At 49.2% G+C, this 26,189-nt stretch overlaps 1 protein-coding gene across 1 annotated transcript in view; it reads right to left on the bottom strand.

Annotated features, from left to right (window-relative positions):
• The window catches only part of abcc10 (ATP-binding cassette, sub-family C (CFTR/MRP), member 10), a 317,294-nt gene that overhangs the window by 109,392 nt on the left and 181,713 nt on the right, over positions 1-26,189 (bottom strand). The window contains exons 8-11 of the mRNA XM_038798938.1: positions 23,349-23,520; positions 19,689-19,787; positions 18,441-18,630; positions 17,187-17,261 (exon numbers count right to left, since the gene is read on the bottom strand). Of these exons, the coding sequence (XP_038654866.1) occupies positions 17,187-17,261; positions 18,441-18,630; positions 19,689-19,787; positions 23,349-23,520 (536 nt within the window). The remainder of the gene's footprint in view (positions 1-17,186; positions 17,262-18,440; positions 18,631-19,688; positions 19,788-23,348; positions 23,521-26,189) is intronic.

Below are 26,189 nucleotides of genomic sequence, written 5' to 3'. Positions count from 1 at the left end.
TAGGGGGCCCTGAGGGAGGGGGGGTGGGGGGGGGGGTCACCCCCATATTCTTTGGCGGGGGGGGGGGGGGGGACTAGGCAAACCGAGAGTTGGGGGCTGCTGTGCGGTGTGGAGATTCGGGGTTGATTTGAGTTGCGAGGGATGGGATGGCCTCAGTTGGTCACTCCTGATCTCAAACAAAACTCGCTTATTCACCAACAACGCCACCCCCCTCATCTTCATATCCAACCCCGAATGAAACACCTGCTCCACCCATCCCTTTGTCAGCCTCGGCTGGCCCCTCAGCTTCAGGTGCATCTCCTGCAAAAAAGCCACAACTGCTTTCAAACTCCTCAGATGCGTGAACACACGCAACCATTTAACTGGCCTATTCAACCTCCTCACATTCCACGTGACCAGCAGGTCGGGGGGGGCGTTCAGCCACACACCTTTTTGAGCCAGCCCGCATGTCACATCACATGACCCTCCAGGCCCACCCTCGGATGCCCACCGCCATCGATCTCTTCCCAACTGCCCCACACCAACCACACCCAGTCAGCAACCTGCTAAGCAGAGCCAGGAGGGGACATGAGAAGTCTTTGGCAGGTAGGATCAAGGATAACCCTAAAGCTTTCTATAGATATGTCAGGAATAAAAGAATGACTAGGGTAAGAGTAGGGCCAGTCAAGGACAGTAGTGGGAATTTGTGAGTGGAGTCCGAGGAGATAGGAGAGGTGCTAAATGAGTATTTTTGTCATTATTCACACAGGAAAAAGACAATGTTGTCGAGGAGAATACTGAGATACAGGCTACTAGACTAGAAGGGCTTGAGGTTCATAAGGAGGAGGTGTTAGCAATTCTGGAAAGTGTGAAAATAGATAAGTCCCCTGCGCTGGATGGGATTTATCCCAGGATTCTCTGGGAAGCGAGGGAGGAGATTGTTGAGCCTTTGGCTTTGATCTTTAAGTCATCTCTGTCTACAGGAATAGTGCCAGAAGACTGGAGGATAGCAAATGTTGTCCCCTTGTTCTGGAAGAGGAGGAGAGATAACCCCGGTAACTATAGACCAGTGAGCCTTACTTCTGTTGTGGGCAAAGTCTTGGAAAGGTTTATAAGAGATAGGATGTATAATCATCTGGAAAGGAATAATTTGATTAGATAGTCAACACGTTTTTGTGAAGGGTAGGTCGTGCCTCACAAACCTTATTGAGTTCTTTGAGAAGGTGACCAAACAGGTGGATGAGGGTAAAGCAGTTGATGTGGTGTATATGGATTTCAGTAAAGCGTTTGATAAGGTTCCCCACGGTAGGCTAAAATACACGCAGAAAATACGGAGGCATGGGATTCAGGGTGATTTAGCAGTTTGGATCAGAAATTGGCTAGCTGGAAGAAGACAAAGAATGGTGATTGATGGGAAATGTTCAGCCTGCAGTTCAGTTTCGTTAGAGAGAAGAAGGTTAAGAGGTGACTTCATTGGGGCCTACAAGATGATCAGAGGATTAGATAGGGTGGACAGTGAGAGCCTTTTTCCTCGGATGGTGATTTCAAGCACGAGGGGAAATAGCTTTAAATTGAGGGGAGATAGATATAGGACAGATGTCAGAGGTAGGTTCTTTACTCAGTGGAATGCCCTGCCTGCAACAGTAATGGACTCGCCAACATTAAGGGCATTTAAATGGTCATTTGATAGACATATGGACGATAAGGGAATAGTATAGACGGGCTTTAGAGTGGTTTCACAGGTCGGCGCAACATCGAGGGCCGAAGGGCCTGTACTACCCCTCCTTCCCCAACCCGCAAAAAAACAATTTCATCCCAACCCCTCCATGCCTTCCTCTTGGCAACCTCCCAGTTTACTCCCATTAACTAGCCTTCCCAGATAGCATGGTGGACCCCGCCCAAGGCCTTCAACACTCCTTCTGCCCTCCAGTTCTCCTCTCCCCCGCAACTAATACAACCCTCAGTACCTACAAAAGGCACACTCACCTTACAAAAGGCACACTCACCTTACAAAAGGCACACTCACCTCCTTGCTCCCCCATGAGAACCTGCCCCAGAAAACCCACTCTAAAAAGCACACAAATCTCCTCCAAAGTTCCATGTCCTCACACTCCTCCCAGTCCAATGTACCTCATAAATTTCATCGCCTCCTCTGGCATGTCAAAATTAATCTCTCGCTTCTGAAAAGACACCCACAGGTGGGCCGGGTACAGTACCCCAAACCTCACCCACTTTTCAAAGAGGGCAGCCTTAATCCGGTTAAACCCGGCCCTCCTCTGTGCCAGTTCTACACCCAGGTCTTGATACACCTGCAGTTCGCTTCCTTCCCAGGTACATTTCCTGGTCTGCCTCGCCTATCAAAGAATCTTCTCCTCGTCCAGAAAGCAGTGCAACCACATCAGCATCGCCCTCGGCGGCTCACCTGCCTGAGGCCTCCTCTTCAGCGTACGGTGCACTTGGTCCACATCCAGGGGCTGATCAAAGTCCCCCTCCCCCATCAATGTCTCCAGCATCCTTGCCACAGACACCGCACCTTCAATGCCTTCAGGAATCCCAACAATCCTTAGGTCTTGTCCTCCAGAACAATTCTCCAAATCCTCCACCTTCTCCCTCAGCCTTTTCTGGCTCTCCTGCATCACTCCCACCTCAGCCATTAATGAGGCAAACTGCTCGTCGTCCTCTCCCACCGCCTCCTCCCCTTTCTGGATTGCCAGGCCCTGGGACTCCAGCCTCTGCTCCACTTGTTCGCTCTTAACGTCAGCGGTTCCTTCACCTTGGCTAGGTCTTCCAGGGCCTCTTTCCTTTGTTGCCGAAACTTATTATTCAGGAACTCTACCAACTGCTTGGCGGCCACTGGGCAGGCAGCGCCGCCCCCTTGTCCTCCACCATCTTTTCTTGTGGCACACTACCAAGACTCTCCGGCTGCTGCTGCTCTTTCTTCCTTGCAACACTCCTTGTCCACCAGCCACACCAGAGGAGTATTACCTTCCCCAGGCACTCCTGCACCTTTTACTCCCAAATACGTCGACTTTCGGGCGGGGAAAAGATTGAGAAACTCCGCCTTGAGCGGGAGCCACCAAATGTGCATCATCTCACTCCATGGCCACCACCGGAAGTGCCAGTCCTAAATTCTAATCAACGGATATTTGAAAGACTCCCACATGTGCTGGCCTTGGAAAGGGTCTAGAGGAGGTTCACAAGAATGATCCCTAGAATGAAGAGCTTGTTGTATGAGGAACGGTTGAGGACTCTGGGTCTGTACTCATTGGAGTTTAGAAGGATGAAGGGGGATCTTATTGAAATTTACAGGATACTGCGTGGCCTGGATAGAGTGGATGTGGAGAGAATGTTTCCACTTGTAGGAAAAACTAGAAGCAGAGGACACCATCTCAGACTAAAGGGACAATCCTTTAAAACAGAGATGAGGAGGAATTTCTCCAACCAGAGGGTGGTGAATCTGTGGAACTCTTTGCCGCAGAAGGCTGTGGAGGCCAAATCACGGAGTGTCTTGAAAACAGAGATAGATAGGTTCTTGATTAATGAGGAGATCAGGGGTTATGGGGAGAAGGCAGGAGAATGGGGATGAGAAAAATATCAGCCATGATTGAATGGCGGAGCAGACTCGATGGGCCAAATGCTTAATTCTGCTCCTATGTCTTATCGTCTTAGCCAGATGTCGATTTACCCCCAGAGCAGCCACCCCCAATCCAAATTCTTCAGTTCCTGCCAAATTTGTTGTAATTAGCCTCAATTAGCACCTTCATCCGAGGACTACTCTTATCCTTATCCACGAGTACCTTAAAACTTACGGTATTATGGTCACTGTATCCGAAATGCTCCCCTACTGAAACTTCGACCACGCAGCCGGGCCCATTCCTCAATACCAGGTCCAGTACGGCCCCTTCCCCAGTTGGACTATTTACACATTGGCCGTGTTCTTCCGGCGACCAGAGAATCCAGTCTGAGGTCAATGGAGTTCTCCATTGTCCGCCTCTCACCCGTGGCGTCTTGCAGTGGGCGGGGCAGGAGAATCCAGCCCATTGTTTCAAGAAACCCTCCTGGATGCTCCTTACAAACTCTACCCAATCCAAGCCTCTAAGTGAGTCCCAGTCAATATAGGAGAAGTTAAAATCACCCACTACAACAACCCAGTTGCTTTTACATCTTTCCTAAATATGCCTACATATCTGCTCCTCTATCTCCCACTGGCTGTTGGGAGGCCTGTAGTAAACCCACAGCATTGTGATTGCATCCTTCCTATTACTGAGCTCCACCCAAACTGCTTCGCTGCATGAGGCCTCTGAGGTATCCTCCCTCAGTACATCCATGATATTCTCCTTAAACTATAATGCAACTAACAGTTTCAAAAACAGCTTCTTCTCCACTGTTACCAGACTCCTGAATGACTCTCTTATGGACAGAGCTGATATTGTAATTAATTTACGATATGTGGGCGATGCTGGTTACGCCGGCATTTATTTTTTTATCAATAATAATCTTTATCGTCATAAGTAGGATTAAATTAACACTGCAATGACGTTACTGTGAAAATTCCCGAGTCGCCACACTCTGGAACCTGTTCGCATACACAGAGAGAATTCAGAATGTCCAAATTACCTAACAGCACGTCTTTCGGGACTTGTGGGAGGAAACCGGAGCACCCGGGGGAAATCTACGCAGACACAGGGAAAGCGTGCAGACTCTGCACATACAGTAACCCAAGCCGGGAATCGAACCTGGGACCCTGGCACTGTGGAGATACTGTGCTAACAACTGTGCTAATGTTTTGCCCTTCAGAAGGTGGTGGTAGTTGCCTTCTTAAACCGCTGCAATCCTTCGGGTGTAGGTCCACTCACCGTGCAGTTAGGGAGGCAGTTCAAGGATTTTGCATCAGCGACAGTGAAGGAGCAGCGATATATTTCCAAGTCGAGGTGCTGAGTGACTTGGAGGGGAACCTCCAGGTGGTGGGGTTCCCAGGTATCTGCTTCTCTTGTCCTTCTAGATGCTGGTGGTCGTGGGTTTGGAAGGTGCTATCGAAGGAAACTTGGTGAGTTACTGCAGTGCATCTTGTAGATTTGAATGTTTGTGGAAGGGGGAGCAATCAAGCGGCTGCTTTGTCCTGGATGGTGTCGAGCTTCTTGAGTGTTGTTGGAGCTGCACTCACCAGGCAAGTGGAAAGTATTCCATTACACTTCTGACTTGTGCCTTGTAGATGGTGGACAGGTTTTGGGGGGTCTGGTGGTGAGTTACTCACCGTAGGATTCCTAGCTTTGTTGCCCTGGTAGCCACAGTATTAACGTGGCTAGGCGGTTCAGTTCCGATCAATGGCAACCCCCAAGATCTAGATTGACCTCTCCACGCTTCTTCTCTACCAAGTACTACACTAGATATGCTTCGCTCAATGTCCATGCCTCTTTATTTACATTGTGTATCTATCGTATGTCCTATGTTTTTCATGTGTGGAACGATCTGCCTGGACTGTACACAGAACAAAACGTTTCACTGTACCTCGGTACACATGACAATAAACCCAAATCCAAATCCTCCCTTTATCCCGCCTGATGCATCTAAATCCCGGAACGTTTAGCTGCCAACCCTTCCTTCCCTCAACCAAGGGGTGCAATAGCAACAAAATCATAGTTCCATGCTCTCCAAGTTCATCTGCCTTACCTATTACATTTCTCATGTTCAAACAAATGTCCTTCAGGCCACCAATCCCGTTGTGTTCAACAACATCTCCTTCATGCTCTTCCTCTTAGTCTTACTGGCCCTATTCTCTAGTTCCCCCTCAGTTATTTCACCTGCTGACCTATTGCTCTGGTTCACACCTCTCTGCCACACTAGTTTAAACCCTCCCGTGAGACACCAGCAAACCTCCTGGCCAGGATAATTGTGCCCCTCCACTTGAGGTACTACTCTAGTACAGGTCCCACCTGCCCCGGAAGAGACCCCAATGATCTAGACATCTCCCTTCCACACCAGCTCTTTGGGTCACATGTTTAGCTGTCCTGTGTTGTTGACCCTCTGAAATGGCCTCGCAAGCCAATCAATTCAAGAGTAATTTGGGATCGGTAATAAAATGCTGGCCCCGCCAACAATACTCACATACCAGGAATGAATAAAAAATGTGAGGAAAGTGAGATGGAGATGTTTAAGGAGGTAATTCCACAGTTTGGGAGGTGAAAATTACACAAGGGCAGGTAGATCAGAGAGATTTAGGACTGGAGGAGATGAGAGATGGGAAGGTTTTATTCCATAGACGGATTGGAAAAGGATGAGAATTGTAAAATTGATGTTTAACCAGCAGTGTAGGCTAGCAAGCACACGGCTGGTGCAGAATGACAGCGAGAAAAGTGATCAGCAAAAGAACCAAAGGAAATATGGGAAAGAATGTTTGTTACACAGTGAGTGATCAGGATCTGGAATACACTGCCTGAGAGTGTGGGAGCTGCACATTCAAATGCAACTTTCAAAAGAGGGTTAAATAAATATCTGAAGGTATGGGACTGAAGGTCCTGGCCCCATATTTAAACATCACTCGGACATGGAGAAGGCATGGGACTAGCTAAATTGCTCTTGCAGAGAGCTGGCACAGGCATGATTCACTGAATGGCCTGCTTTAGTGCTGTCATCATTCTATGATCCTGATTCTTTCTCTGAGAAAACTCAATGGAGCTAAAGATCTCGACACAGTGTGATGGCATTTGACACAAAAGCAGAAACAATAAGAAATATGTTTAATTACTTTAAGATGTTTCGGGAATCTGTAATTAATTTTACAATGTTTGGAAATGACTTTTAAGAATTTGGCTGAATTGTAAAAGGATCAATTATAATTTTTCAATAATAAGAAATATCGTTCCATGTGACCTGGTAATCTTTAACCTGAAGGAAGCACCAACAGAAATAAAATAAAAATACTGAGGCTGCAGGGCAGGCAGACAATGAAGAAAGATGGGAGCTGAATTCTTCAGCAGTCAGAAAGCACACTTCGGATGCTGCTGAGCGACTGAATACCCACAATCAGCCATACCATGCAGAGGTTTTTCTGGTAGATCCCAGCGACCACAAACAATAGGATCTAAGAATTGAGAAGGTTCTGGAAAGAAGTACATCACTGTGTAGGACATTGCACTGCAGCGTCCTGTTTACATGGACGCTGCAGGCTGTGGAGAATATCGTAAGTTGCAGACGACACTAAAGTCGGTGGAGTTGTAGACAGTGCGGAAGGATGTTTCAGGTTACAGAGGGACATAGATAAGCTGCAGAGCTGGGCTGAGAGGTGGCAAATGGAGTTTAATGTGGAGAAGTGTGAGGTGATTCACTTTGGAAAGAATAACAGAAATGCGGAATATTTGGCTAATGGTAAAATTCTTGGTAGTGTGGATGAGCAGAGGGATCTCGGTGTCCATGTACATAGATCCCTGAAAGTTGCCACCCAGGTTGATAGGGTTGTGAAGAAGGCCTATGGTGTGTTGGCCTTTATTGGTAGAGGGATTGAGTTCCGGAGCCATGAGGTCATGTTGCAGTTGTACAAAACTCTAGTACGGCCGCATTTGGAGTATTGCGTACAGTTCTGGTCGCCTCATTATAGGAAGGACGTGGAAGCTTTGGAACGGGTGCAGAGGAGATTTACCAGGATGTTGCCTGGTATGGAGGGAAAATCTTATGAGGAAAGGCTGATGGACTTGAGGTTGTTTTCGTTAGAGAGAAGAAGGTTAAGAGGTGACTTAATAGAGGCATACAAAATGATCAGAGGGTTAGATAGGGTGGACAGCGAGAGCCTTCTCCCGCGGATGGAGGTGGCTAGCACGAGGGGACATAGCCTTAAATTGAGGGGTAATAGATATAGGACAGAGGTCAGAGGTGGGTTTTTTACGCAAAGAGTGGTGAGGCCGTGGAATGCCCTACCTGCAACAGTAGTGAACACGCCAACATTGAGGGCATTTAAAAATTTATTGGATAAGCATATGGATGATAAGGGCATAGTGTAGGTTAGATGGCCTTTAGATTTTTTCCATGTCGGTGCAACATCGAGGGCCGAAGGGCCTGTACTGCGCTGTATCGTTCTATGTTCTATGTTCCTGTGGAGAATATCATAAGTCCTTAAAGGACAGGGAGTAAGGAATTCAGCCGAAGGAAGATACGAGCATGGAAGAACTTTGTGGCTGAAATCAGAGTGGACTTCCTGGTAACTCTGGGGGATATCTATGTATTTCAAGTGTAATTTGTAGTTTGTACCAACCATGATTTGCTGTTAATGTATGTTTAATTTACGTTGATTCTGTTCATGTTAAAGTAAATGTTAGAAAGAGTGAAATCTTGTCCAGTAATTTCTTCATTTGGGGGTTGTTTGTAAATTTGGTTCTTTTAGTTCACGGGTCACCAGGCGGATCGTAACAACAATTGACATAGAGAGTGACAAGGTATTAGAGGTATTGGCAGGCTTAGAAGTGGACAAATCTCCAGGTCCAGATGAATTGTGTTACAGACTGCTGTGGGAGGTAAGGGAGGAGACCAGGGGCTGGTATAGCTCACAGAGCTAAATCGCTGGCTTTTAAAGCAGACCAAGCCGGCCAGCAGCACGGTTCAATTCCCGTACCAGCCTCCCCAGACAGGCGGCGGAATGTGGCAACTAGGGGCTTTTCACAGTAACTTCATTGAAGCCTACTCGTGACAATAAGCGATTTTCATTTCATATCATTCAAAAGGGCTCTGGCACAAATTTTTATAGAATTTACAGTGCAGAAGGAGGCCATTCGGCCCATCAGGTCTGCACCGGCCCTTGGAAAGAGCACCTACTTAAGCACCCTTTTTAATTCCTCTCTGGCCACAGGGGAGATGCGAGAGGAATAGAGAACAGCTAATGTGGTCCCATTATTTGAGAGGACTGCGGAGATAAGCCAGGATACTACAGACCTGTGAGTCTCATGTTAGTGGTAGGGAAACTATTGGAGATAAATCTGCAGGAGAATATCTATCTCCACTCGGAGAGGTAAGGTTTGATCAGGAATAGTCAGCATGGCTTTGTCATGGGGGGGTCATGCCTGACAAATTTTATTGAACTTTTTGAGCACATGACTAAGTGTGGAGCTGAGGGTAGTGCAGTTGATGTAGTTTACATGGATTTCAGCAAAGCCTTTGTGAAGGTCCCACATGGGATACAGGAATGTCTTGGGTTACAGGAAAATATAGAGGGATGGTCAAATGGGCAGATAAGTGGCAGATAGAATTTAACCCTGAAAAGTGTGAGGTGGTACAACTTGGAAGGTGCAATTTGACAAGGAAGTGTTCAATGAATGGCATGACACTAAGAACTTCCGAGGAAGAGACTTCCGGTGTGCATCATGAAGTGAGTGAGCACACAGAGGCAGCTCCTGCCTAAGGTTGCAGAAAAGAGCTCTTTTTTGGGCAGCACGGGTTGGAATTTCGATGAAAAGGCGTGGGTGAATGTTCAAGGAGTATTTTCCCCCAGGAATAGGATGTTTCTTGGTTATCAGACCCTCAGAAACAGTGCAAGATTTGTCTGAAGCAGCAGCAAACAAAAGCCTCTCCAAGCATGCAAGCGGGGGAAGGGCCAGCTTATAGGTCTCAAGCTGACCTGAGGGCCTTTATGAAAGCTGAATTCTAGCAGCAGAGGGAAGAACTGTGAAAAGATCTCACCAAGGCCACTGAAGAAGCGAGACGGACTTCCGGTAGCGGTGATGCGGAGCTAAGCCGCACGTTCAGTGGCTCCCAAAACCCATCTCGGACTTTGGGGCTCTTTTAAGGGCTCGTAGTGGTGCTGTTTGGAATTTTCCCCGTGTGGGAACACTCCTTCTCAGATTCTCCACCGGTGGATGGCCTGGACTAGGAGTGGAGCGGTCAGAAAACCGGCTTTGCAGTTGCGGCTACCGCAGCTCCCGCTTCTTAAGGACTTTTGGGCCGATTTGAGGGCCCCAAACGGCGCTGTCTCGACGAATCCCGGTGGGGGAAGGTGTCTAGAGGAGCATTCCCCATAATTTATGGTGCTCACCCGGGGTGGGGCAAAGGAAAAGGCTGCAGCAGCTCCACAAGAAAAGCGGGGGAAGAAGGACAAAATGGCGGCCGGCGGAACACCTGAGGACTGGTGGAAGTGGGCGCAGGAGCAGCAGGCCTCTCTTCTGCGCTGTTTTGCGGAGCTGAAGGCTGAGTTGCTGGACTCCCTGAATGCGACTACCAACACGCTGCTTGGGACCCAGGCGGCCCAGGAGGTGTCTATCCGGGAGTTGCAGCAGCAGGCCGCTGAGAGGGAGGAGGAGGCCGTGGTCCTCGTGGGGAAAGTGGAGTTGCACGAGGCACTTCACAAAAAGTGGCAAGACCGCTTGGAGGAGCTGGACGTTCGCACGAGGCGAAAGAATTTGAGGATCCTGGGCCTGGCGGAGGGGCTGGAGGGGTCGGATCTCCCGTCGTACGTGATCACGATGTTGAGCTCGTTGATGGGAGCGGGGTCCTTCCATTTGCCCCTGGAGCTTGAGGGAGCTCACAGAGTGCTGGCCAGGAGGCCCAAGGCAAATGAACCCCCGCGGGCGGTGCTGGTGCGGTTCCATCGATTTAGTGACCGGGAGTGTGTGCTGCGCTGGGCCAAGAAAGAGTGGAGCAGCAAGTGGGAGAATTCGGTAGTACGAATCTACCAGGACTGGAGTGCGGAGGTGGCAAAGCGGAGGGCCGGGTTGAACCGGACGAAGGCGGTGCTGCATGCCAAGCAGGTCAGATTTGGAATGCTGCAGCCTGCGCGTCTGTGGGTGACATATAAGGACCGACACCACTACTTCGAGTCCCCGGAGGAGGCGTGGGCCTTTGTACAGGCGGAGAAACTGGACTCGAACTAGGATCTGGGGACACACTGTGGCCGTTGCTGTTTTCGCTGTTGCTGTTCTTCAATTTTGACACGTGTTTTTTTTTTTTGCTCTGTTTCCGAGTGGGTTTGTCTGTTGGGTATGGGTGTGGGGTATGTGGGGAACGTTGGGGGTATGTGCTTTATATGTTCTCTTCTGTACGGGGCCGGGGGTTGGGGTGAAACTGGATTTTGAGGAGCTGCGTCGGCAGGGTGGGGTGTGGCAGTGTGAAAGCGCGGGCTTTCCTCTGGTTTCCCGCGCTGCGGGGTGGGGGGCGGAGCTGGCGTGGCCTCCACTGGTTTTCTTTCCCGCGCTGAAGCGGTGCCAAGGAGGTGTGGCAAGATGGGGATGACCCCATGCCGGGAGGAGATGGGTTTTGGCAGGAGCTGCGGGGTCAGCAGAAGTCAGCTGACTCACGGAAGTACCATGGAGGGTGCGTCGCGGCTAGGAGGGGTCCTAGCCTGGCCGGGGGGGGGATACCGGGTTGCTGCTGGAATGGCCAGGAAGGAGCTGGTGTGGGCCGGGGGGGTAGAGGAGAGGCGTTATCGCCATGGGGAACGGGTCGGGCGGGGTGTGCTGGCCTGGGGCGAGCAGTCAATAAGCTATGGCTAGCCGGCGGGGGAGGGGGGCGGGTTGCCCTCTGATCCGGCTGATTACCTGGAACGTGAGGGGGCTGAATGGGCCGGTTAAGAGAACCAGGGTATTTTCTCATCTGAAGGGGCTGAAGGCGGACGTGGCTATGCTCCAGGAGACCCACTTGAAGGTGGCGGACCAGGTTCGTCTGAGGAAGGGGTGGGTGGGGCAGGTTTTTCACTCAGGATTGGACGCGAAGAACCGGGGGGTGGCGATCCTGGTGGGGAAGAGGGTGGCGTTCGAGGCGGCTGAGGTGGTGTCGGACAAGGAGGGCAGATATATTATGGTGAAGGGTAGGCTGCAGGGAGAGAAGGTGGTGCTGGTTAATGTATATGCCCCGAATTGGGATGATGCCGGCTTCATGAGGTGCTTGTTGGACCGCATTCCGGACCTGGAGGCAGGGGGCCTGATCATGGGGGGAGACTTTAACACAGTGCTGGATCCCCCACTGGACCGGTCCAGTTCAAGGACGGGTAGGAGACCGGCGGCGGCCAAAGTACTGAGGGGGTTTAGGGACCAGATGGGAGGGGTGGATCCCTGGAGGTTTGGGAGGCCGAGAGCGCGGGAGTATTCCTTTTTCTCTCATGTTCATAGGGTCTATTCCCGAATAGGTTTTTTCATCCTGAGCAGGGGATTGATCCCAAAGGTGCAGGATGCAGAGTATTCGGCCATAGCGATCTCAGACCATGCTCCGCTCTGGGTTGATCTAGAGATGGGGGAGGCGCGGGACCAGCGCCCGCTCTGGCGCCTGGATGTGGGGCTGCTGGCTGATGAGGAGGTGTGTAGGAGGGTCTGGGGAAGTATTGAGGGGTATCTTGATACCAATGATACGGGGGAGGTCCGGGTGGGGATGGTCTGGGAGGCTCTGAAAGCAGTGATCCGGGAAGAGCTGATCTCCATCCGGGCCCATAGGGAAAGGAGGGAGAGGAAGGAGAGGGAGAGACTGGTGGGAGAGCTCCTGGATGTGGACAGGAGATACGCGGAGGTACCGGATGAGGGGTTGCTGGGAGAACGGCGTAGTTTGCAGGCCAAATTTGACTTGTTGACCACCAGAAAGGCGGAGACACAGTGGAGGAGGTCGCAGGGCACGGTATATGAGTATGGGGAGAAGGCGAGCAGGATGTTGGTGCATCAACTCCGTAGGCGAGATGCGGCTAGGGAAATTGGTGGAGTGACGGATAGGGGTGGGAATGTAGTGCAGAAGGGGACAGAAGTAAATGGGGTCTTTAGGGACTTCTACGAGGAACTGTACCGGTCAGAACCTCCGTTGGGGAGAGGGGGGATGGAGAGCTTCATGAACAGGCTATGTTTCCCAAGGGTTCAAGAGGAGCTGGTAGAGGGGCTGGGGGCGCCGATAGAGTTGGAGGAGCTAGTCAGGGGGATTGGACAAATGCAGTCAGGTAAGGCGCCGGGGCCGGATGGGTTCCCGGTGGAATTTTATAAAAAGTATGTGGATCAGGTGGGCCCCCTGTTGGTGCGAGCCTTCAATGAGGTATGGGAGGGGGGGGCTTTGCCCCCGACGATGTCGCGAGCACTGATCCCTCTGATCCTGAAGCGGGATAAGGACCCCTTGCAGTGTGGAGCATACAGGCTTATCTCGCTCCTCAATGTTGACGCTAAGTTGCTGGTGAAGATCCTGGCCACCAGGATAGAGGACTGTGTGCCAGGGGTGATACACGAGGATCAGACAGGATTTGTCAAGGGACGGCAGCTCAACACGAATGTGCGGAGACTGCTAAATGTTATTATGATGCCGGCAGTGGAGGGGGAGGCGGAGATAGTGGTGGCGCTGGATGCAGAGAAAGCGTTTGATAGAGTTGAGTGGGGGTACCTGTGGGAGGTGCTGGAGCGGTTCGGATTCGGGGAGGGATTCATCAAATGGGTGAGGCTGCTCTACGCGGCTCCGATGGCGAGTGTAGTTACAAATGGAAGGAGATCGGAGTACTTTAGGCTCTACCGTGGGACCAGGCAGGGGTGCCCCCTGTCCCCCTTGCTCTTTGCACTAGCAATTGAACCTCTGGCTATGGCGTTGAGGGAGTCAGGGAGATGGAGGGGTCTGGTGCAGGGTGGGACATCGTGTATCGCTGTATGCGGACGACCTGCTGTTGTATGTGGCGGATCCAGAAGGGGGAATGCCGGGGGTGATGGAGCTGTTAGCGGAATTTGGGGGCTTCTCGGGCTATAAGTTAAATTTAGGCAAGAGTGAGGTATTTGTAGTACACCCGGGTGATCAGGAGGAGGGAATTGGGAGGCTCCCATTTAAGAGGGCAGTGAAGAGTTTCAGATACCTGCGGGTGCAGGTGGCCAGGAGTTGGGGGACTCTCCATAAGCTTAATTTTACCAGGCTGGTGGAGCAGATGGAGGAGGAATTTAAAAGGTGGGACATGGTACCGCTATCGTTGGCGGGTAGAGTGCAGTCCGTCAAAATGACAGTTCTCCCGAGGTTCTTGTTCCTTTTTCAGTGTTTGCCCATCTTTATCCCTAGGGCCTTTTTTAGAAGGGTTACGAGCAGCATCATGAGCTTTGTTTGGGCGCATGGGACCCCGAGGGTGAAGAGGGTCTTCATGGAGCGGGGTAGAGATGGGGGGGCTGGCGTTACCCAATCTCTCGGGGTATTATTGGGCGGCCAATGTGTCGATGGTGCGCAAGTGGGTAATGGAGGGGGAGGGGGCAGCATGGAAACGGATGGAGAGGGCGTCCTGTGGAGATACAAGCCTGGGGGCCCTGGTAACGGCGCCGTGGCCGCTCCCTCCTACGAGGTATACCACGAGTCCGGTGGTGGCGGCTACCCTCAAGATTTGGGGGCAGTGGAGGCGACATAGGGGAGAAGGGCAGCATGGTAGCATAGTGGTTCGCATCAATGCTTCACAGCTCCAGGGTCCCAGGTTCGATTCCCGGCTGGGTCACTGTCTGTGCGGAGTCTGCACGTCCTCCCCGTGTGTGCGTGGGTTTCCTCCGGGTGCTCCGGTTTCCTCCCACAGTCCAAAGATGTGCGGGGTTAGGTGGATTGGCCATGCTAAATTGCCCGTAGTGTCCTAAAAAGTAAGGTTAAGGGGGAGTTGTTGGGTTACGGGTATAGGGTAGATACGTGAGTTTGAGTAGGGTGATCATTGCTCGGCACAACATCGAGGGCTGAAGGGCCTGTTCTGTGCTGTACTGTTCTAAATTCTAAAGTGGGGGGCTCGATGGAGGCTCCGTTCAGGGGGAACCATAGGTTCGTCCCCGGGAACATTGATGGGGGATTTCAGGGTTGGTACAGAGCAGGCATCAGACAGCTGAGGGACCTGTTTATTGATGGGAGGTTTGCGAGCCTGGGGGAGTTGGAGGAGAAATTTGGGAACATGTTCAGGTATCTGCAGGTAAAGGCATTTGCTAGGCGGCAGGTGGAGGGATTCCCTTCGCTTTCCACGAGGGGGGTGAGCGACAGGGTGCTTTCGGGGGTCTGGGTCGGAGAGGGGAAGATATCTGATATCTACAAGGTTATGCAGGAGGCGGAGGAGGCGTCAGTAGAGGAGCTGAAAGCTAAGTGGGAGGGGGAACTGGGGGAACAGATCGAAGACGGGACATGGGCTGATGCCCTGGAGAGGGTTAATTCTTCCTCCTCGTGTGCGCGGCTTAGCCTCATCCAATTCAAGGTGCTGCACCGGGCCCACATGACTGGGACAAGGATGAGTAGGTTCTTTGGGGGTGAAGATAGGTGTGTCAGGTGCTCGGGGAGTCCAGCGAACCATGCCCATATGTTCTGGGAATGCCCGGCACTGGAGGAGTTCTGGAAGGGGGTGGCGAGGACAGTGTCGAGGGTGGTGGGATCCAGGGTCAAGCCAGGATGGGGACTCGCGATTTTTGGGGTTGGGGTGGAGCCGGGAGTGCAGGAGGCGAAAGAGGCCGGTGTGCTGGCCTTTGCGTCCCTAGTAGCCCGGCGAAGGATCTTGCTACAATGGAAGGATGCGAGGCCCCTAAGCGTGGAGACCTGGATCAATGACATGGCGGGTTTCATTAAGCTAGAGAAGGTCAAATTCGCCCTGAGAGGGTCGGTACAAGGGCACGACCAGGCTGATCACATGGAATGTGAGAGGGCTGAATGGGCCGGTCAAGAGGGCTCGCGTGTTTGCGCATCTGAGAAGTCTAAAGGCAGACGCGGCATTTCTATAGGAAACACATTTGATGATTGGGGATCAAACTAGGCTGAGGAAAAAGGTGGGTAGGGCAGGTATTTCATTCTGGAATGGATTCGAAGACGAGGGGGGTAGTGGTCTTGATAAATGAACAGGTAGCTTTTGAATTGGGGAACATAGTGGCAGACTCCGGGGGGAGGTTCGTTATGGTGAGTGGGAAATTGGAGGGGATGCTGGTGGTATTGGTGAATGTTTCTACTATGAACGGGGACGATGTAGAGTTCATGAGGCTCGTGTTGGGGAAGATTCCGGACCTGGACTCGCCCCGGTTGATAACGGGGGGGATTTTAACACAGATTTGGTGCCAAAATTGGATCAGTCGAGTCTGAAGTCTGGAACAGTATCGGTGGTAGCGAACGGACAGAGGGGGTTTATGAAGCGCATGGGGTGGATGGACCGTTTGGAGATTTGGTAGGCCAAGGGCGAAGGAATTTGATTTGAATATTTTGTGTTGGATACGACATTGTTGGCGGGGGTAGTCTGGTCAGATTACTCGGCAATTGTGGTTCCAGACCATGCGCCGCATTGGGTGGATGCAGGTGAATGGGGTGGGGGTTTTTGGGCAGTGCCCGCAGTGGAGGCTGGATGTGGGGCTATTGGCAGATGAGGAGGTTTGTGAGCGGGCAAGGGCTGCCATTTGGAGATATGTGGAGCTGAACGACACAGATGAGGTTTTGGCCACCATGCTGTGGCAGGCACTGAATGCAGTAGTAAGCGGGGAGCTTATTTCAATACGGGCACACAGGGATAAGACGGAGAGGGCAGAGGTGGCAAGATTAGTGGATGAGATCTTGCAGGTGGCTAGGAGGTATTCGGAGACCCTGGAGGTGGGTTGTTGAGAGCAGCAGCAGAAACTACAAATGGAGTTTTGGCTGTTATCCACGGGTAAGGCAATGGGACAGTTGAGGAGAGCTAAAGGGCAGGAGACCTGGTTGCCCCAGCTGGTAAGGGCGTTCAATGAGGCAAGGGAGCCAGGGGTGGTCCTCCCGACTGTTGGAACCAACAATTCTATGGACACGTGCTTGTAGGATTAGAATAGCGGTTTTAATAGACTCACAACAGAGCCAGCCTATTAGCCATTGAACTTTCGGTGAACTGGCCAGCTGACCATGTGGCACTGATCTTTATACAGCAGCTTCCGGGGGGAGGAGGCCTGGGCAGAGCCAAGGGAGAAGCCCCGTACAACTCGAGCATTCCCAGAGCTACTCCCCCTGGAGGACAGGTAGTGCAACTGTACTTACAATACAGACACATGTATATACAGATTATAATCCAGTGTGAATCACATTCACCACACCGACGTTATCAAAGGCCTCGGCAAGAGAGGCCGATATCTTGGTCTTTGACTCCCTGGTAGCCCGGAGACGGATATTATTAGAATGGTGAGACTCCGGGGGGGGGGGGGGGGGGGGGGGGGGGCACACAGTGGCATTGGAATTTTACTGTGCCCCTTTATCTTTGTAGTGGGGGGGGATCTCCCTCATTTCATTTCTTTGCTGGCAGGGTTTGTACTATCTATGGTTGTGCAGTAGGATACGCTTACCGTCAGCATTCTTTGAAGACTTGTGTTGTGTACTCGGGTGAGCTTCCTCCGTGGACAGAATTTCATCAGGGGTACCTATACAAAAAAGAAAAGTCAACAAGGGAAACCTGGCGCAAATGATTGAAACTAAGTGACTCGGAGCCAATTGTCTGTTCCAATACAAGTCTGACCCCATCAATAAAATGCGGACAAGTGCAGCCCAATGATATCTCTCAGCCTCCCCAAACCATCTCTTTGCATTATTTACCTATGCTTGTCTCCTTAAAGTGCAGTCGAATGGAATCTTCCTTACAAGATGCTCCCAATCTGCATTCTCAAGTGCTGAGAGTTTTTGGCATTTCAACAGGTTGCTGTTTGAGAAGACTTTACATCGGCCACATCAAATAACTTTAGTCCAATTGTGAAGGACACTTGCTTGCTTAATTTCCTTTAATTTCCCCTAACCTGTCTTACCCTCCACTGAAGACAGGGAGGCAATTTCACTGATAATAATAGTAAGACGTCTTACAACACCAGGTTAAAGTCCAACAGGTTTGTTTTGAATCACTAGCTTTCGGAGCACCAAATTCTGGCGGTGGGATCTATTCTCCTGGTCCCCTTCAGCACTCCGTGGGAATCCACTAACCTTACCACCTCTGTTTCCAGTGCAGCGATCTGGCCGCTCTGGTCAGTTGCAGCTCTTTCCAGTTCTCACACCGTCTCTTCCTGGGTTTCCAACCGTTGTTCTGTCTTTTCCAGGGCCTCTTTAAAGGGGGCCAAAACGATTGCTATGGCCATCTTCACAGTCTCCATGAGGTCCTCCTTAACGGTGTCCCTCAGCCTTATGTGCTCCTATGCCAGGAACTCCAACCATTGCTCCTTCGGTGGCTGGGTCGGTGCCAGTGGTTACGCGGTGATCCCTCTCGATCCGCCATGCTCTGTTCAGCTTCACTCCCCGTGTCCATGGTTTGCATCCTACTCTCCTGACTCTAACCACTTCTGCTGTCTTTCCTGTGTCTTGGCGGATTTGAGGGCATTTTCTCAAGTGGTTGTCATTCGGTGTGTAACGGGTGAGGGTTGGGGGGAGGATTTATTGGTTTAGTGGTCGTTTTTTAGGTTAAAGGGGCCTAAATTAAAATTTCTAGAGAGACACCTTTTGTGTGCCTGTTTAGCACATTGCCACCACCAGAAGTCGACTAGAAACTTAACCTGGCTGAGAGGCCCTTACAGCTCAGTACCAGAGGAGTGCATTTACTCAGCAAATCATTCACTCACCTGTTTCTACAATCTTTCCATTTTCCATTAACATGACCATATCAGCCTTATCCAAAAACTCTGTCCGATGTGTACAAAGGATGACAGTCTTGTCTTTTAAAAGTCCCAAAATACAATTTTCCATAAGGTGAGTGGCCACATCGTTATCCACCGCAGCCAGTGGGTCATCAAGGAGATACAGCTCTTTATTCTGTGGAAGACAATTTTACATTCCTTGAATTAAAATTCTTCATTATATCCTTCCCTTCCATAGATCCAAATGTCAATTTCAGCAAGGCTGAGTAAATGTATCAGACGTCTGCATTTCGAGTTTAGACACAGAGAACATCAATCACACTTTGATATATCAGGTTAACTCCAACACTATGGGTAGAACTTCCCACTCCCGTCAATGGCAGAAATCGAGCAAGGGAAATAAATTTGGCGTGCTGTAAAAAGTCAGTTTCTGTCAGCAGCAAATGAGTTTGGAATTTTGTTCTCCAACTTTGATGGCAAGTTACGGGTGTGTTGAATTACCCACGGATCTATGTCAGGAATTATATTTGCATTTGAATTTATTTGCATCTCATGAATTCTCATTAAGGGCAGCACGGTGGCACAGTGGGTTAGCCCTTTTGCCTCATGGCGCCGAGGTCCCAGGTTCGATCCCGGTCACTGTCCGTGTGGAGTTGGCACATTCTCCCCGTGTTTGCGTGGGTTTTGCCCCCACAACCCAAAGATGTGCAAGCTAGGTGGATTGGACATGCTAAATTGCCTCTTAATTGGAAAAAATGAATTGGGCACTCTAAATTAAAAAAAAAAGAATTCTCATTCAGAGGAAAACTTGCTGGAATAATAATAATCCTTATTGTCACAAGTAGGCTTACATTAACACTGCAATGAAGTTACTGTGAAAAGCTCCAAGTCGCCACATTCCGGCACCTGTTCGGGTACACGGATGGAGAATTCAGAATGTCCAAATTACCTCACAGCACATCTTTCGGGACTTGTGGGAGGAAACCGGAGCACCCGGAGGAAACCCACGCAGACACGGGGAGAACGTGCAGACTCTGCACAGGCAGTGACCCAAGGGGGAATCGAACCTGGGACCCTAGTGCTGTGAAGCAACAGTGCTAGCCACTGTGCTGTCCAAATTCCCTTATGGCTCCACAATATGCAATAGCAAGTTATTATGGCACATTAACAATCCCAGATCTCCCCTCCCTATGGTTATAAATCCTGGAAACCTTAGAGATTGAGAAAATTTACCATGTAAACTGCTCTGGCCAAGGCAACACGGGCTTTCTGCCCACCACTGAGGGCCACTCCACTCTCACCAACTTCTGTCTGGTCACCAAGTGGCAGAACCTAGGTCCAGATAATAATCAGAATTGAAATTTTTGTTGTCCTTTCCAGAGCATAATAATTTCCATCTTTAAATATAGCCAGCATTTGTTGATTGAATAGCATGTGTCACACCTGCAGCCTCTATTACCGAAAAGAAGGAGGGCCGCATGTGCTTAGGAACTGCAATTTTCCTTCAAGGTCACACATCATCCTGACACAAAAGCAATATCCTGCAGATGTTGGAAATTGGAAATAAAAACAGAAAATGCTGGGACTACTTAGTCGGTCTTGGAAAGAAAAATAGAGAGGTGCATCATCCTGACTTGGAAATATATTGGTGTGACTTCATTGTCCAATTCAAAAGCCTAGAAGTGGCTCTCTAACAGCACTGTGTGTGGACTACAATGGTTTCAGAAGACAGCTCACAACCACCTTCTCGAGCAAAATTAGGAATGGGCAATAATTCCTGGTGTTGCCAGTGACACACATGTCTCAACACTGAAGAAAAAATGCAATTAAATTTGGATAAAAGCAAATTACTGCGGATGCTGGAATCTGAAACGAAAGGGACAATGCTGGAAAAGCTCAGCAGGTCTGGCAGCAGCTGTAGGGAGAGAAAAGAGCTAACGTTTCGAGCCCGATGACTCTTTGATCAAGCTGACAAAGAGCTTTGACAAAGAGTCATCGGACTTGAAACGTTAGCTCTTCTCTCCCTACAGATGCTGCCAGACTTGCTGAGATTTTCCAGCATTGTCCCTTTCGTTATGCAATTAAATTTGATGGTAGTATAATTAACTCTAGGATCACAGATTATATGGCAATGGAAGCCAAGGCCTTTTCTGAGAAATCCCCAAATCCACGCCATTCTCAGCCTCTTCGCTTTCAGTTGCCTCTTGTCCTCTTACAAATGTGCAGATTTGTGCTCATACCAAATTGTATCGAATTGCTCGTCAGAAATCCATGCACGCTGAATTGGCTGGTAATCAATATATCATGAACATCTGGAACAGTGACAAATTTGTAAGGTTACCAGAATATATGATGAAATATTAGGGTGTTTGAGTACTTACCTGTCATGATCTTCTGGAGACAAGGATTTTGCACAGCTTATCTGCTTTTTTGGTCATAACAAGACTAAGTATTTATATTGATTGGAAGAATGATGCACAAGACTGTACTTTTAAAATGGAGAATGTGAGCACCAATACACCTGACAGCCTTTTCTCACCCTTCTTTTGTCCATATGTAATCCTATTTGATCAGAAAATCATACAACTGGATTTACACTTTCTATTCCACTCGTTGTCTAAACACTTATAAAAGATCCACTCACGAATGCTCCTTTGAGAATACCTTCTAAATCCGTGATCTCTACCATCATGAAGTGCAGGGCAGCGGATGCATGGAAACACCACCACCTCTTCCCCAAGCCACATTATCCATCCAGATGGTATAGGTACACCTACAATGCTGGAGGATGAGATTTCCAGGATTTTCACCCAGTGACAATGCATTTTCAAGTCAGGATGGTGAGTGACTTGGAGGGGAACTTGCAGGTGATGGTGCCCTTGTCTTTCTAGATGGTAGAGATTGTGGGTTTAGAAGGTGCTATCAAAGGAGTCTTGGCGAGCTGCCGCAGTGCAGCTTTTAGATAAGGAAGCTAGACAAAGGAGAATGAGTGGATGTGATTTATTTAGATTTCCAGAAGGCCTTTGACAAGGTGCCGCATAGGAGGCTGTTAAATAAGTTCAGAGCCCATGGTGTTAAGGGTAAGATCCTGGCATGGATAGAGGAGTGGCTGGCTGGCAGAAGGCAGAGAGTGGGGATAAAGGAGTCTTTTTCAGGATGGCAGCCAGTGACTAGTGGTGTACCTCAGGGGTCAGTGCGGAGACTATGTCTTTATATTATTCGCTAGCTTTCTCTCATACTCTAATTCTTCCCCTCTTATTAATCTTTTTGTCATTTGATTTTCTTTGTATTCTTTTCAATCTTCTGACCACTCATCATAATATGCTTCTTCTTTAAGTTTAACACTGTCTTTAACTTTTTTACTTAACCATGGTTGATGGGCCCTTTCCTTGGAATTTTTCTTTCTTATTGGGATATGGACATCCTGTGTATTCTCCAATATCCTGTTAAATGTCTGCCACTGAACCTCTATTGTCCAGTTCTCTTTAGCCAGCTCCAATTTCACACCCTTATAATTGTCCTTATTTAAGTTTACAATACTCACCTTGGTCACACACTTCTCTCCCTCAAACCGAATGCAAAATTCAGTCATATTCACATTCCCATCTACCCCAATAAACTTTCACTTGCTTATCAAAAATCTATTTGCTTCTGCCTTAAAAATATCCAAAGTTCTGCTTCCATCACATTTTGAGGAACAGAATTCCAAAGACTCACAATCCTCTGCGAGAATATATTTCAACTCATCTCCGTCCTAAATGGACGTCCCTATATTTTAAACTGTGACCCCTAGCTTTAGTTTTTCCCACAATTAACCCTGCCAAGACCCTTCAGGATCTTATATGCTTCAATGAAGTTGCTTCTTACTCTTCTAAACTCCAGCAGATACAAGGCTCGCCTGTCCAAACTTTCCTCAGAAGACAACCCACCCATTCCAGATATTAGTCCAGTAAACATTCTCTCATGACACGGAAGTAGATAATCAGCCATGATTTAATTGAGTGGCGGAGTGGGTTTCACAGGCCGTGAGGCGTATTCCTGCTCCTAGGTGTGTATGCATATACCGCCCAAAACAACGCTTACTTGATTGGCATCCCATCCACCCCCATCAACATTTATTCCCTCCACCACTGATGCAGTGATTGCAGTGTGGAGCATCTACAAGATTCACTACAGCAAGTCACCAAGGATCCTTCAACAGATTCTTCCAAACCCATGAGCTCTGCCACATAGAAGAAGAAGAGCAGCAGATACCTGGGAACACCACCTGAGGGTTCCCCTCCAAGTCACCCACTTTCCTCACTTGGAAATATATCGCCTTTCCTTCACTGTCACTGGGTCAAAATTCTGGAACTCCCTCCTTAACAGGACTGTGAGAGTACCTACTCGGTACTCCCGGGCAGCCACGGGCAGCACGGTAGCACAATTCCCCGCTGGGTCACTGTGCGGAGTCTTCACGTTCACCCCGTGTCTGTGTGCCTTTTCTCCGGATGCTCCGGTTTCCTCCCACAGTACAAAGTCGTGCAGGTTAGGTGGACTGGCCATGATAAATTGCCCTTAGTGTCCAAAAAGGTTGGGGGGGGTTATTGGGTTACGGAGATGGGGTGAAAGTGCAGACTCGATGGGCCGGATGGCCTCCTTCTGCACTGTATGTTCTATGTGCACCACAGAGGCTGCAGCATAATAAGGAAGCTCACCACCAGTTTCTCAAGAGCCACTCGGGATGGGCAATAAATGCTGGTCTAGCCAGCAAAGCCCACATCTTGTAAATTAATTTTTAAAAAGTGAAATCACTCCACTTTCATTTGTGAAAAGCTCAGATCATTGCTTTTAAATTGCTCTTTGAATGAAAAGAATTGTATACATTATAAATATATATTATAGATTCCGTACATTGAGATCCTCTGAGAGCGCACAAGCCTTAATCACTTCTTCATAGTAGGTGGCATCATATTTATTTCCACAAAGTATATTTTCCCGGATAGTGGTGAACTGAATCCAGGGCTCTTGAGCTGCCAGGCCAAAGCCCTCCTTTTGCGTTGAGACATACACTTCTCCATCAAGCCTAGAGAAAGCAAGAGAAAAGAAAAACAAAACACAAAAAAATTATTTTTTTTTGGCTTCAAGAAAAATTTATGCAGCGTGCAAACCTGACAAGAACTTACAGTTGAAATGAGAAACATCCAATGATAAAGGTTCCCTCAGAGAATGAGTCCATATAAACCTTACGTAAAAGGAAGAGCCAGGCTTGAATTGTAAGTCAGGAAAGCAGTGGGGAAAATGATTGGCATCAGCTCCCAATCTGGGTGTGAAGCGAGGGGGAAGAAAGATTTTTCGACACCAATTGCTGTCTTGGTATTTTAAAATGAGAAGTGAAGGTAGAGTTGGGTTAGGTTGTGATGCACCTTACGGTTGAATAACCTGGCAACACTCCCTGCTTTGACTGACATTTAAAGAATGGATCTTTTACTGAGGTGAGGTGATCAGGAAAGTCCACTTCAGTAAAAATCAACACCTTATGGAGTGAGTGGTGGGACAGAAAAATGGCTACGAATATCGACACTCAGGCTCTGATTTCACTTTACCCAGATTTACACAGCTGGAGAAGGATAAATCCTTTTGCAAAGGTTTCTCAATAACGCAACAGATATTTTCTCCCTCATTATCCACTTACGCTCTGAACCCCCTTGCCAGTTAGTCCTGTCGCATTGAAGCCATTATTGCCCATCCCTAATTGTCCTTGAACTGAATGACTTGCTGGGATATTTTCAGAGGGCTGTGTCTAGTCTCACGTGCAGGCAAGACCAGGTAAGAATGGACATTAGTGAACATTTTACGACAATTGACAATGGTTTCATGGTCATCATTAGGCTTTTAAGTCCAAATTTATATTGAATTCAAATTTCACCATCTGCCATCTGTGGTGGGATTTGAACCATAAGACACAGGAGCAGAATTAGGCCACTCGGTCTATCGAGTCTGCTCCGCCATTCAATCATGGCTGATACATTTCTCTCCCCATTCTCCTGCCTTATCCCCATAACCCTTGATTTCCCTTATTAATTATTTAAAATAATTTAAAACTAATTAACCCTGGTCCCCAGAGCATTTATTTTCCAAGGTGCCTGGATTACTCGTCCAGTGACAAGATCTCACTGTCACAGTCTCCCCATGTCCTTTTAGGTTGTCCAATGAAAATGTCATTCATATAACTTCAGATTCACCAAGAAAACACTTCAATTTCTCCAAAAGTTCCCCGAACAGGCGCTGGAATGTGGCGACTAGTTGCGGAATTCTCCGCTTCCAGGAAAAATCGGGAGGGCCGTCGTGAACTTGGCGAGTTTCACGACGGCCTCGGAGGCCGCTCTTCGCCCCCTATTCTCCCCTGCCGGCGGAGTTAGGAGCGGCGCTCCGTAAATCTCGGCCGCAGGGGCGTTGCGCCGAGAATGACACGCCTAATGACGTCAGCCACGCACGCGCAGGTTGGCCGGCTCCAACCCGCGCATGCGCGGCTGACGTCACGACGCTGACAGATCGAACCCGCGCATGTGCGGTGGCCACCTTTCCCCTCAGCTGCCCCGCAAGACGTGGCGGCTTAATCTTGTGGGATGGCGGAGGGGAAATAGTGCGTCCGATTGAGACGCCGGCCCGACAATCGGTGGGCACCGATCGCGGGCACCGATCGCGGGCCTGTCCCCTCCCGAGCACAGTCGTGGTGCTCATTCCCCACCAGGCCCCCTACCAGCCCCAAACGGGCATCTCCACACCCGTTTCACGACGGCAGCGACCAGGTGTGGTTGCCGCCGTCGTGAAACGGTCGTGAACGGCAGGCCGCTCAGCCCATCCGGGTCGGAGAATCGACATTCGCCATGAAAATTTTAATTTCATTTCATTTCATTTCAAATGCCTTGCTATGTGTAGAGATAAATTACCCTCCTCAATCTGTCTACAACTTGTGATATGGTTGATCACACCATCCTCCTCATTGTCATACAGCTTGGTGGGACCTGGTTCCATTATTATCTATTTAATCATACCGAGAGAATCAGCTGCAGTAACTTGTCTCCCCATTGCTGTTGCGTATTTCCATGTTGCCACTTGGTGACATTATCCAAAAACACAGTGCAGAATATTTATTATGCCATCCTGGGAGTGGGTTGGCAGGCAGACATGGAGATGCAAGATGAATTGGATGCTATGAGCACGTTTCCCAAAGCACCGGCCACACTGCAATCTTCCACTCAAATGGAAAAGTCATCAGGCAACCCACCTGTCCTTGGGCTGTTTGAGACTCTTAAATAGTCAATTAATGGCCACGAATGATCCCATGGGTTCTTATCTTCATCAGCCTTCCATATGGGACCTTATCAAAGCTTTACTAAAGTCCTTGTAGACTATATCAACTGCACTACCCTCATTTACACACCTAGTCATCTCCTCAAAGGATTCAATCAAATTTGTAAAACATGGTCTCCCTAAAACCACCCGGACCATCTTTTATTAATCTTTGGCTCTCCACGTGGAGATTAATTCTTTTCCAGTAGTTTCCCGATCACTGAAGTTAGATTCACTGGCCTGTAATTTCCACATTAGCTGTCCTCCAGTTCTCTGGCACCTCTCCTGCGGCCAGAGTAGATTTTAAATTTTTTGTTAGGGTTGCTGAAATCTCCTCCCTTGCATCATATAAACCAGGGATACATCTCATCTGACTCTGGGGATTTATCCACTTTTTAG

The sequence above is a fragment of the Scyliorhinus canicula genome, chromosome 6 (assembly GCF_902713615.1).
Source record: "Scyliorhinus canicula chromosome 6, sScyCan1.1, whole genome shotgun sequence".
Classification (NCBI taxonomy): Eukaryota; Metazoa; Chordata; class Chondrichthyes; order Carcharhiniformes; family Scyliorhinidae; genus Scyliorhinus; species Scyliorhinus canicula.
This window is presented reverse-complemented; position numbering and strand designations above follow the sequence as displayed.